General features: G+C 42.7%; 1 protein-coding gene across 1 annotated transcript in view; it reads left to right on the top strand.

Moving 5' to 3' along the window:
- The window catches only part of lrba (LPS-responsive vesicle trafficking, beach and anchor containing), a 622,382-nt gene that overhangs the window by 404,490 nt on the left and 205,841 nt on the right, over positions 1–12,051 (top strand). Inside the window, 2 exon segments of the mRNA XM_084317903.1 lie at positions 4,147–4,271; positions 11,135–11,278. Coding sequence (XP_084174029.1) covers positions 4,147–4,271; positions 11,135–11,278 — 269 coding nt within the window.

Genomic DNA, 12,051 nt, shown 5'->3' with positions numbered 1-12,051 from the left:
TCTTCCCCCCCCCCCCCCCCCCCCTCTCTCTCGTCGGGGGGATTGATGACGCGCTATCCGCCAAGCATCCGTCCACGTTCCGTCTCAGCCACCCCATCATTAGGGCCTCTATTGTCACCCGCTCACGACCGGCTGGATGAATATGACTGGCGGAGGTAGTTCCACATGCTACGACTAATTACTCCACCCAACGCCCGGCCCCCCTGATGAATTATTGGGTATTGTGTGGATGGTACCGAACCCCCCCCCCCCCCTCCCCCCCACACTTCCTCTCTCTCTCACACACACTAGGTGAGAGGAGAGCAGGTCCTGATTCATGCACAGCCTTGATAATTATTTTCTTAGATGAATGCCATCGGAGGCAGGATGATGAAGAGGCCATTTGCTGACGGAGGCTATCACACTATCGCACCCAAACACAGGAGCACGCTGCTCTGTGACGGGCCACAAATCTGCTCCTGCAGAGGCCTGTGTGTCTCGCATCTTGCCAACACACACACACACACACACACACACACACACACACACATACATACATACATACATACATACATACATACACACTATCCTTGCGCACACACACACACACACACACACACACACACACACACACACACTCATATATATATATATATATATATATATATATATATATACATGCATACATACACACACACTATCCTTGCACACACACACACACACATATATATATATACATATATACATACACACACACTATCCTTGCACACACACACACACACACACACATATATATACATACACACACACACAAAGACTCACACTTCAAACACACTCACACTCACACACATATGTAGTTCACACACACCCACATGCCTGCACACACACACATTTCACTGTGTGTGTGTGTGTGTACGTGCATGTATATATTTTTTGTATCCCACTGTATTATCTTCTGTTCTCTCGATCGCCCATTTAATAATTGCTGTGTGGGTGTCTGGTTGCCCAGGGCATTTTTAATGCCAGAGCTTAGCAGCAATCCTCACTTTGCTTCTACGCTGAGGAATTTGTTCCTTTTTAACAGTAATGGCACTCCCAGCCCTGCATCCCTCTCATACATTGCTATTAGAAGAAAAAAAACACTCTACTGAGAGAGCCTTTACATCAGGCCTGGAGGAATGAACTACACCCTCTGCTGAGAGAGCCTTTACATCAGGCCTGGAGGAATACATTGGAGGAATACTCTCTACACATAACCCCATCTTTCCAGACTGATTTTCTTCTTATTATTATTTTTTTTCTCCTTCTACTATTTCTCCTTTTTCTTTTTTTCTTTCTCTTTTTGGGGGGTTCCAGATAAATCAAGTAATTAATGGTTTTCATTAGCCCAGGGGCATATAGGTCTTAAAGTGCCTGCTTGGAAATTGTATTTATTTTCTTGTGTAAAGCCCCTTCCCCCGTCAGAGGCCCCAGTGTGATCGTTGGTGTTGGGACTGAAGATTTGTAGAGGACTCACCCCCTCCAGGCTAGATGCAGCGTTCAGGAGAACCACACCACCTACAGCCTGTCGGGGTTCTCTCTTGTAGAGGACTCACCCCCTCCAGGCTAGATGCAGCGTTCAGGAGAACCACACCACCTACAGCCTGTCGGGGTTCTCTCTTGTAGAGGACTCACCCCCTCCAGGCTAGAGGCAGCGTTCAGGAGAACCACACCACCTACAGCCTGTCAGGGTTCTCTCTTGTAGAGGACTCACCCCCTCCAGGCTAGAGGCAGCGTTCAGGAGAACCACACCACCTACAGCCTGTCAGGGTTCTCTCTTGTAGAGGACTCACCCCCTCCAGGCTAGAGGCAGCGTTCAGGAGAACCACACCACCTACAGCCTGTCAGGGTTCTCTCTTGTAGAGGACTCACCCCCTCCAGGCTAGAGGCAGCGTTCAGGAGAACCACACCACCTACAGCCTGTCAGGGTTCTCTCTTGTAGAGGACTCACCCCCTCCAGGCTAGAGGCAGCGTTCAGGAGAACCACACCACCTACAGCCTGTCAGGGTTCTCTCTTGTAGAGGACTCACCCCCTCCAGGCTAGAGGCAGCGTTCAGGAGAACCACACCACCTACAGCCTGTCAGGGTTCTCTCTTGTAGAGGACTCACCCCCTCCAGGCTAGAGGCAGCGTTCAGGAGAACCACACCACCTCAGGGTTCTTTCTCGTGTGAAACTGTAACCTCTTAAGAATATTACTGCAGGATACGATGCCATCACTCCTTAAGTGTTTGATTTGGACATGTCTTTACTTATTTTGTGTTTTTATGGAAATCTTTATTTAATGTTTTGTCATTTTTCCACATTGTTTTTCTTTTGTGAGATTATTTTGTCGTCCCCTTTTCATAAATTGTTTTCTTGTTGAAACAATTGTTTTCTGTCTCATGGAATTCTTTTGTCTTTTTTTTCTCTCTCTTCTGTGTAGTTTTTGGTGGATTAACATATTTCCAGACGGCTGGTCTGTAGAATATCTGGAGGTGAAGCCGGTGCGTATCTGGAGGCTGCTCTGAGTGGCTATTATCTTGATTTATATTTCTCGGGTGTCGGGCCCCTGTCGTACAATAAAACTTCTTCTCACTCGGACGTAGCAACAATGGACTTACGGACGTATATCTCAGCGAAACCTCTGTAAATCAGCTGCGCCGTGGGCTTCGGGGGCCGCTGCTAAAACTATTTGGTGGTCGACTCACACCAACCCAAGGTCTGTGAAAACCAAACCCCAGTGCAACCTCAAGACAAACCAAAAAATGATGTCCACAGATGTCCTAGACTTCCCTTTGTCATGAGAACAGGGGGGAGAAACGTAATGTGTGTGTGATTCGAGTCGGGCCATCTCGCAGAAGGCCTGCATTTTGGCAAGCGCACATGTTTTCTCCCTCTCTGACTGAGTAGTAAATCATTTACCCATGCCCTGTGTTTTTACTTTCAAAAACTAGGTTTTGTATAATGTATTAGGATACGTTTCCTGTGATTAGCCTTGACAAATCAGCAGCTTTGCTGTGAGGAACTAGAAATTAGTTCTTTAGATTAAACAAGCTTTTGAAGGCGGCGGGAGGGGCACGTGGTGGTGGGGGGGGTCACAACTAACGGAACGGAAAGAAATGGATTTCCTTATGTTGTGCCTCCAGGCCGTAGGTAATGAATATTTCAGATTATTTTTTAATTAAATCCCCCTTTTCTAAATAAGAGTCATATTTCACACTATAGACAGGTAGTGTGCCACATTTCACAGTGTGGTGTGGTTGGTAGTGACTCTTCATTAAAAAGTTAACACTTGCTTTGCCTTGAAGAGGCAGTCACAATGATTTACTGAGCAGGGGCCCCGGTAAAGGGAGGTGTAAATTGGAAAGAAAAATGGAGGACTGTGGACATTGATTAATATTAGTAATGCTGTCCTTAGTATGCTCTCTCTCTATGTCTCTCTCTCTCTCTGGTCTCCCTCTGGTCTCCTGCGTGGCTGCGGCCCGGGAACCCCTGCTGGAGGTGTCCTGCTGGGTCTGAAAATTAGCCTGGAATGGGAGCGCGTGCCACCATTTTGTGTGTGTGTGTGTGTGTGTGTGTGTGTGTGTGTGTGTGTGTGTGTGTGTGTGTGTGTGTGTGTGTGTGTGTGTGTGTGTGTGTGTGTGTGTGTGTGTGTGTGTGTGTGTGTGTGTGTGTGTGTGTGTGTGTGTGTGTGTGTGTGTGTGTGTGTGTGTGTGTGTGTGTGTGTGTGTGTGTGTGTGTGTGTGTGTGTGTGTGTGTGTAAAATGATCACTCTTGCCAGCCCCTCATTCCACTGTGATGTATTTAGTGTTAATTTTACCTTCCCAGAGTGAGGAAGAAGAAAAAAAAATTATATCTGAGGACCACCTCAACGAGGATGTGACATTGTTATGTATATAAAGATATAAAGACAAAAGGATGCAGGGTTTAGTTTGTGAACAAGTGTGAGTGTTTTTTTTGTGTGAAATGGTTTATAAAAAAATTTAAAAGCAAGAAAACACTCAAAAACAATGCTGGCTTTATGCACGGCGGGTCGGTCGGAGAGCTAATGCTAGGCTGCTCCACCATGCTGCTGGGGTAATTGCTAACACATGTGCTACATCTCTCTCTTGCTCTCTCTCCCTCCCTCTCCCTCTCTCTCTCTGCAGCCGGCCCAGGGAGTTCTGGCGCCTGGACTACTGGGAGGACGATTTGAGGCGCCGACGTCGCTTCGTGAGGAACCCCTTCGGCTCGGCGCACTCGGAGGCCACGCTCAAAGCCGCGGCCGAACATGGTCAGTTTTCCTACACCGTCAACCCCCTCTCCCCAACAAATACACACACACACCCTGGCTATTTACGCACCGCCCACCTTGCTCACTTGGCGGTAGCGCCAGGTACACGGCAGTAAAAATGTGCTGGAGCGTTGCAATAAAAAGATTTATTGTGCCACAAGACACAGTACATTTCTTTTTCTTTTTTTTTAAGCACCCCAATTTAAATTTCACACAGCTAATTTCCTACCTTTGCCTGCCATTATGTAAAGTCAGGCAAATACACAGAGTTCACTCACTCACTCACTCACTGTGTGGTGTGTGTCAGCTGCCCCCCACCTCTACTTTGTAATTCTCCTCTCTTGACATCCATGGCATGACGTTTCAGAGGAGAAATGTGAATTTTGTGTTTGTTCTCTTCCTTCTCTTCCTTGCATTAACAGTGGCAGATGTTAATGGTAAGTAACATCCAAGACCTCCAAACCTCCCCTCCCACCCTCCAATCTTTTTGCTTTTTATTTGCACTTTAATGAGCGTTCATGTTGGGATTTTTGATTCCTTTTGATCTTGGATTTCATTTTTGCGGTCATGTGATTTGAAGCTAAGAACGCTCCTATTTATTCTCCATTGCACATTATTTTCTGCTTACATTTTTTTTTTTAAATATTCTAAGGTCAATTGTAATAAGGGAAGGTTTTGAATTAGGACTATTTGGTTTATGTCATCGTAAGATATCTTAATTCATATGATTTGCATAGAATTCATCACATGAAATGACACTGATTCTCGTCTTATCAATGCTGTTGAAGAATGATTCGACGTTTTGTCCTCCAAATTCCATCCTGTTTAAAAAGCAACAACTTCATCAATACTGTTGAATTACCCAGAAGATAGAGTTGTCGTTAAAACCAACAGCATTGATTACCCCCCCCCCCCCCCCCCCCCCACCCTTACTTAGCATTGGAATTGGGTCCAATCAATTCTCCTCTCCTTCCATTGTTTCGCTGCACTTGCTCAAAAGAACAGGTGCAGATTTTCAATGAACTTAGGACTTGAGGCCAACAACATTCCCTCACTGTGGCTTTCAGCCGCAACGTCCGGGTTAACGGCGCGAGTCACGTTTCTCCTCCAGAGTACCTAGAATAATACCTCTAAATCCCGTGTTTCTGCTAAGATGGTATCCTGGCCATTCCAGCACACACACACCAGGTTTTGCAATCGGAGTCCTGCAAAGCGATTACTCTCTCCTGTTTCTGACTGGAACCCTAAAAATATGTCACCTGCAACAGCACACCCCACCCTCCCTCTCCCCAAATGTGACATCGGTCTCTTAAGACAAACGACCGTTGTGACGGGAGTCAATAAGGCTGTGATCTAAAAGCAATGAGTGGTGTGGCTCTCAGGATCCTGGGAGACTGGCTGGGCTGCAGTAATGGCTGCTATGTGAAGCAGAGACCTCTGGTGAACCACTCTGTTTTACCTTGTTGCCATTTCATTATCTCTCTTTAAACCCCCCCCCCTTTTTTTCTCTTTCTCAATATTACCTGGGGAAATAATATTAAGTCTTGTGAGTTTTAATGGATAAAGTGTTGCATGCTCTCTGCCAGGGTTCATTTGTCTAAAATATACTAAAATATATATAATATATATACTTTATGCATGGCGCAGAAAAGCATCCACACATACGGTATATGCTATATATTACTTCTACTACTTCTGTTACCTCCGAGAAACATGCAGAAGGTATTTTACCTCAAGAGAAACATGCTGAAGGTATTTTACCTCGAGAGAAACATACTGAAGTTATTTTTACCTCAAGAGAAACATGCAGAGGATATTTTACCTCAAGAGAAACATGCTGAAGGTATTTTACCTTGAGAGAAACATACTGAAGTTATTTTACCTCAAGAGAAACATGCTGAAGGTATTTTACCTTGAGAGAAACATACTGAAGTTATTTTACCTCAAGAGAAACATGCTGAAGGTATTTTACCTTGAGAGAAACATACTGAAGTTATTTTACCTCAAGAGAAACATGCTGAAGGTATTTTACCTCAAGAGAAACATGCTGAAGAAAGTATTTTACCTCGGGAGCGAGTCATTAGCAACAACGAGTCTGCTATTAAGAGATAGTTTTAGGTTTAGGCTTATAATATACTGCACATATTCATCACTGAGGCAGGACAATTTCCTGCAAACATTTGCTTTGGAAGTCAAGTCTGTGTAAAAATAGCCATCAGCCAGTTGTGGCAAAAGGGTCCAGTACCTTGGGAGAGCCTGGGAATATATCATTAAAATAACTCTGACATTGAGGCCTGATGACGTCCATTTTCTGATGTGTAACCCCTTCATCTTGTTCTCGTCTGCCCGCCATTTGTTGGGGAAGTGCAGCTCAAAATGAGAACGGCGACCCGGAGGGTTTTCAAACAGGAGTACAGAGGTCATATCTGGCTGTAATTATTTTCATCAGACTGCGGAGGGAAAGACGGCGAGTCTCACTCCCTAAGAAAATATTTAGCGTGTGATCTGTAGTCTGAATCCACCGTGATTTCAAGCTACCTGTGGCGCCGCTTTTCTAATCAGGACCTTGTTCTGAGTTCTATCAACTTGTACTTTTGATTAATTCAATCAGCAACTAATTAAAATGTGTTATTCTCATTGATAAAAAAAATTGTAAAGAGAGGAGACGATGATCGACGATGCCTTTTTAACGCTATCTCTTTTCCATATAAACATTTCTCACTTTTGTGTGTGTGTGTGTGTGTGTGTGTGTGTGTGTGTGTGTGTGTGTGTGTGTGTGTGTGTGTGTGTGTGTGTGTGTGTGTGTGTGTGTGTGTGTGTGTGTGTGTGTGTGTGTGTGTGTGTGTGTGTGTGTGTGTGTGTGTGTGTGTGTGTGTGTGTGTGTGTGTGTGTGTGTGTTCGCACACACACACACAACTGTGATCATTCATAGCCAGCCAAGATGATTTCCACCAGAGAGAGCCTATAGGCACGGTGGGCGGTATAGGTTTGAGGAGGCTAGTTATGTATTTATGGCTGGACAGAGCCATCCTTCCCGGGGATTTGAAGCGGCACCAGGTACAGGGCCTCCTGCACTAGAGGTGGCAGAGTAAATACCTGAAGACGGATGTCTTTGTGCCCAGTGATCAATACTCGCCTCATGACCACACACTAACCTGGCTACGCTCTTGTTAAAAACAAATTTGTTAATTCTGACAATTTAATTGCTGGGCCCATGCATGCCTCGGAGTAGTGTAAGCAGCCTGGCTGAACCTTCCAGGAGGGGAAATGGGGGTCTTGAAAAGAAAGCCTAACCTGGCTGTTTTTTTTTTTTTTTTATGTGCCTTCGTACCCCTTACTTGATGACTGATTACGTTGAAGTGGCCAGGTTGATATTTTGTTAATGTGGCAAACCTGCTCACTCCACAGATTGGTCATTGTTGGCATTCCTTCATGTAATTGTCATGGAAACCACACTCTTGAGTTCATAGTTAAGTGATCTCTTAAATGGGAAGTCCACGGTTAATTCCAGTGATTTTGCGACAGTTAAGTCCAATACTAGAAATCACTAGTCTAACACTGCTTGAAATCAGATCTTGAATTTATGATGTCATCAAGTGAAACTTTTTGGAGGTGGTCCATTGACGATGAATATTTAGTGACCAACTTTGTGGGCTCATAAAATGTTTGAGGTATTACATCCAAATTAGCTTTATTTAAATGTTGGTCTTAAAGCTCTGAATCAGAAAATATAACAATCTCCCAGTAAAATCACCATGGTTACTGTCAGTGTCCTAGGAGTTGTTCCACTATTCACTGTCTATGGAGCAGCTCCAGGATGTGTCTCTTGATGATGACATCACTAGAGCCTCGTCTCTCTGGTGCTCAGCTTAAGACTTCATATTCACAAATGAATATAGAGCTTTACAATATTACATAAATCAGCGGTTCTCAAAGTGGTGTCCGGGGACCCCCAGGTGTCCTGGAGTAGATTCCAGGGGGTCCCCAGCATAATGGAGAATAGGACTAAATGACTGTACTGTAGGTCACTAAAATGAAGTTGAGAGAGAGTGTAAGATTCACTATACTGCTCACTCCTCTGTTCTCCACCTACAGTATAGACAGTTATGCAATTCTGGATTCAATCTTATGTAACAACAAATATCTTCTCCGGTGCATGTCCCTGGGACAAAATTGTATCAAATGGGGGTCCTTGGCCATTTACGTACCAATTTGGGAACATGGAAACGTTTGAGAACCAACGACATAAATAACATGTGAATTCTATTTTAGGGTGGATTTTCCCTTTTTAATGTTTTTGTTTTGTTTTTTAAGTGAGATGTGGTCATGAATATTAATCCCGTAATTCTGATCTACACTTGATGTTGTTTGATCCCAACTACAGGTACATTCATTACAAATTACAATAAAGTTGTTCATTTCACATCCACCCCAGATACACTATCTATTTTAATCATTGTGTCCTTATGAAGCTAAGCAGACATTCTATGGATGACCGCACGTTCCTGATGACCTCCCAGAGGCCCGGAGGGAAAGGATAGTAAAAAGACATTTAGAATATGAGTGAAAAGTTTAATTCTCACCTCCCAAGCTCTTCTGAGTATCCCTGGCATTCTGGTTTTTCTTTTTGTTCCGTGTGAGGAGGAATTCTAATGCTAGATACTGCATGGTTAGCTTAGAATATAATGTCTTAAGGTTTGCTACGGTATATAATGTATCGTATACTGTAGCTTAAGCTGTCCCTTTATTCAAAGCATATAAGGCCTAAATAGTGTATGTTTTATGAGTCATTAGAAGTTATAACGGTCTTCATAATAAGTCTCTTTATGAAGTAAATCAGAAACTGTTCCATTATTGCTTCAAGTTGAATTGGGTATTCATATAGTATTATCAGAGATTATATATTTTAATAACCACACATGACAGGCTATGAGTATCCATATAATATATCACACATGTGTGATAAAGTATTACCATCAGAGTATCGTAACAAATGATGGCGATTTAACTCTTCTTTATTTGTGAGTTTCAGCTGTTTTTAAGTTCTACCTAGGCCCACACAATCTCACATAAACAATGGAATGATATATTGATTCATATTGATTGTTATTTTACAGTTGACACACAGCGTGCATTGTTCTGAGAAGCTATTAACAAATTGTGTTGTGGGTTATTGGGCGAGGTAGTGTTTTTCTTGTCTCGTGATACAACCAAGACACCCACTACTCGAATTCTGGGGGTGAGAGTTACTGTGGCATGTTTACAATGGAATGTACAGAAGTTCAAAAACGCAAACTTGTTTTTTAAGCTCACTCTCGTCTGACAAGTCGCCCAGTCCACTTGCTTGGTGTGAACACAATGGCATGTGGTATGTATTAGGGAGCTGGTAGTAATTTCACTGCAGCTAACTAAAGAATTCTCCCGGGAGACTTAATTACAGGAAGACCATTCTAAATATCAGCGAGCCGCATATTTTCCATGACAACAGATTTTTCAGTCCTGATGCTCTTCTAACGGTTTCAAAGTCCATTGCTGTGTGTTTTTGGTTGTGTTTTTCTTTTTTCTTTTTTACCAAATGCATCTGATATCTTCCCCTCAGGTGATGTTGCAAAAAAATAGGAAGAATAAAGGACCAGTGTTGTGTGTTCTCTGTGATTATTTGCATAAAAACACTGTTGCTTTGTGGAATGGTGGACTGAAACACACATACACACACACACCAGCTGCAAAAGGAACCCAGCATATAGCCAACTATGTTTACAAAGCCAACTTGCCAGTCTTTACTTTGTGCTGTACTTGATTGCGGACATCTTGGTCGTTGAATGAACAGGTGAACGTAATCAAATAGCAACTGTGGCCAATGAGCTGTGGCTCTGCGCCATTATTGTATGGCAAAATACATCATGGGGATACTAATAGTTGTGTCTATGTGGATCCTTACCATGCACCACTGAGGAATGCAGAGCTCTGTAAATGTTTGCAGATTACAATTTTCTTAAATAATCCATTTGGAACCTCAAGTCATGTTCAGTTGAAATCAAAACGGGCAGCAGGCAGCCTTGCTTTATTCTGATGGGTTTGGCTAATCTTTGGCCAAAATATCATTGCTTTGATGTGCTGAAAGGGCCTAATGCTAATTGATTTTCAACTGAGCATGTTGGTGTTTTAAAGTCATGTTTTTTGTGTCACGTTCCATCTGTTTATTCTTTGCCCTCTTGTTACAGGTACATGTGTGACTCAGAAATGCTAAGCTATTTCATTGTATTACAATAGGAATAACTTAAACAGCCTACTAAGTCGATACAATATTGCCCACCAATTGGGGGGGGGGGGTTATAAAGCAGCTACTGAAAAAGTTGAAGCAGATTTTTGGTTAAATATTTTATGCGATTTCTGCTTTATTTGCATGCTGTGTAGAGTGAAATCGAATATAATTGATATTAAGAAAAGGTTGTGAGCCAATCAAACTCACAAAATAGTGAGCAGGCCATGTCCTCAATCGGTTGAGACAGGAGAGGCCCCCAATAATGATCTGTATGGCTAAACTGTATAGCCTATTTGTAATCAATCATTGGGTTAATATTAGTCCGTAATCTGGTCATTTTTCTTAAAAAAATAAAAAATAAAGTATGTAGACTTGGGCTACTCTATTTTTGCTGGAACCTGATGAACTGTATGGCTTCATTTTCCTTTACCCACATGAACCATTTGATTGTTTAAATTACATTTTTGTATTTACTTTTGGTGGAAATGATGCTGCCCACTAAAATATATCATAATGTGATATAGACTAATATGTTGTATAGCTAAATATTTTATGGACGGATACAAAAAAAATACAAAAATACCTTTTTTCCTTCCAGCTTCTGAGGACGATGTTCTAAAAGGCAAGCAGTCCGTCAGAAGTCAAGCTCTGGGAAATCAAAACTCTGAGAGTGAGATATTGCTGGATGGAGACGATGACACTCTATCATCGTTGGAGGAGAAGGAATTAGAGAACCTAACAGGTATACCCATCCACGTCTGTTTTCTCACCCCTCCTCCTCGTGCCAAATGTGTCCCACATCAGCACGTGCAGACTTTTGAGGTGCAGGGGGTGGGGGTATCCAACTTCTTAATGATAGGGGATCACCTTCTCCACTGAACGCTATTACCTCTGGCAAGTCTCTCTAAGGCCCTTTATGGTGGCTTTGCATCGCCTCCAGTTGATACACACAGGGTGGAAGTGAAAACGCCCATCTTCAATATACTGCCACCGGTGGAGGAGCAGTTTGCTCCGACCATCCAGTTGTATACTGATGTATATATGCTGCATTGCTTGAGTATACAAAAAAGCTAAATTATATTGGGTTCATGAACTGAAAACGTTAGAACGTGTCCACTATGGCCGTACTGTAGCATAAGCTTAGTTAATAATATAATTGATTGATTGATTGAAAACATTAACAGATTGCAGAATGGGTACAATACAATTGTTAAGGGAATGCAGACCAGAGAAAGACTTTCGTATTGTTTACATCATGGGTCCCCCATTTTCAATTCATCATACCTACACGCTGGCCTATAGTAAATTTCGTCTAAATTCATTCTGCCTGCACCCATATGCTGTTATTTGGGTCTCTGTTGTATGAATACGCTTTATTAAATATCATACAAATGTAATCGGATTGGACCCTAATCCGTATTTCTCTGCAACAACAACACACTCACTAAGATGCAGAAAGGGAGCTCAGAGCACTATTAAAATAACGCCATTGGATGACAATACGATTAAGCGTAT

This window comes from Notolepis coatsorum, assembly GCF_963971535.1.
Source record: "Notolepis coatsorum genome assembly, chromosome: 7".
Taxonomy (NCBI): domain Eukaryota; kingdom Metazoa; phylum Chordata; class Actinopteri; order Aulopiformes; family Paralepididae; genus Notolepis; species Notolepis coatsorum.
Note: the sequence above shows the minus strand (reverse complement) of the source record. Positions and strands in the feature narration are given on the sequence as shown.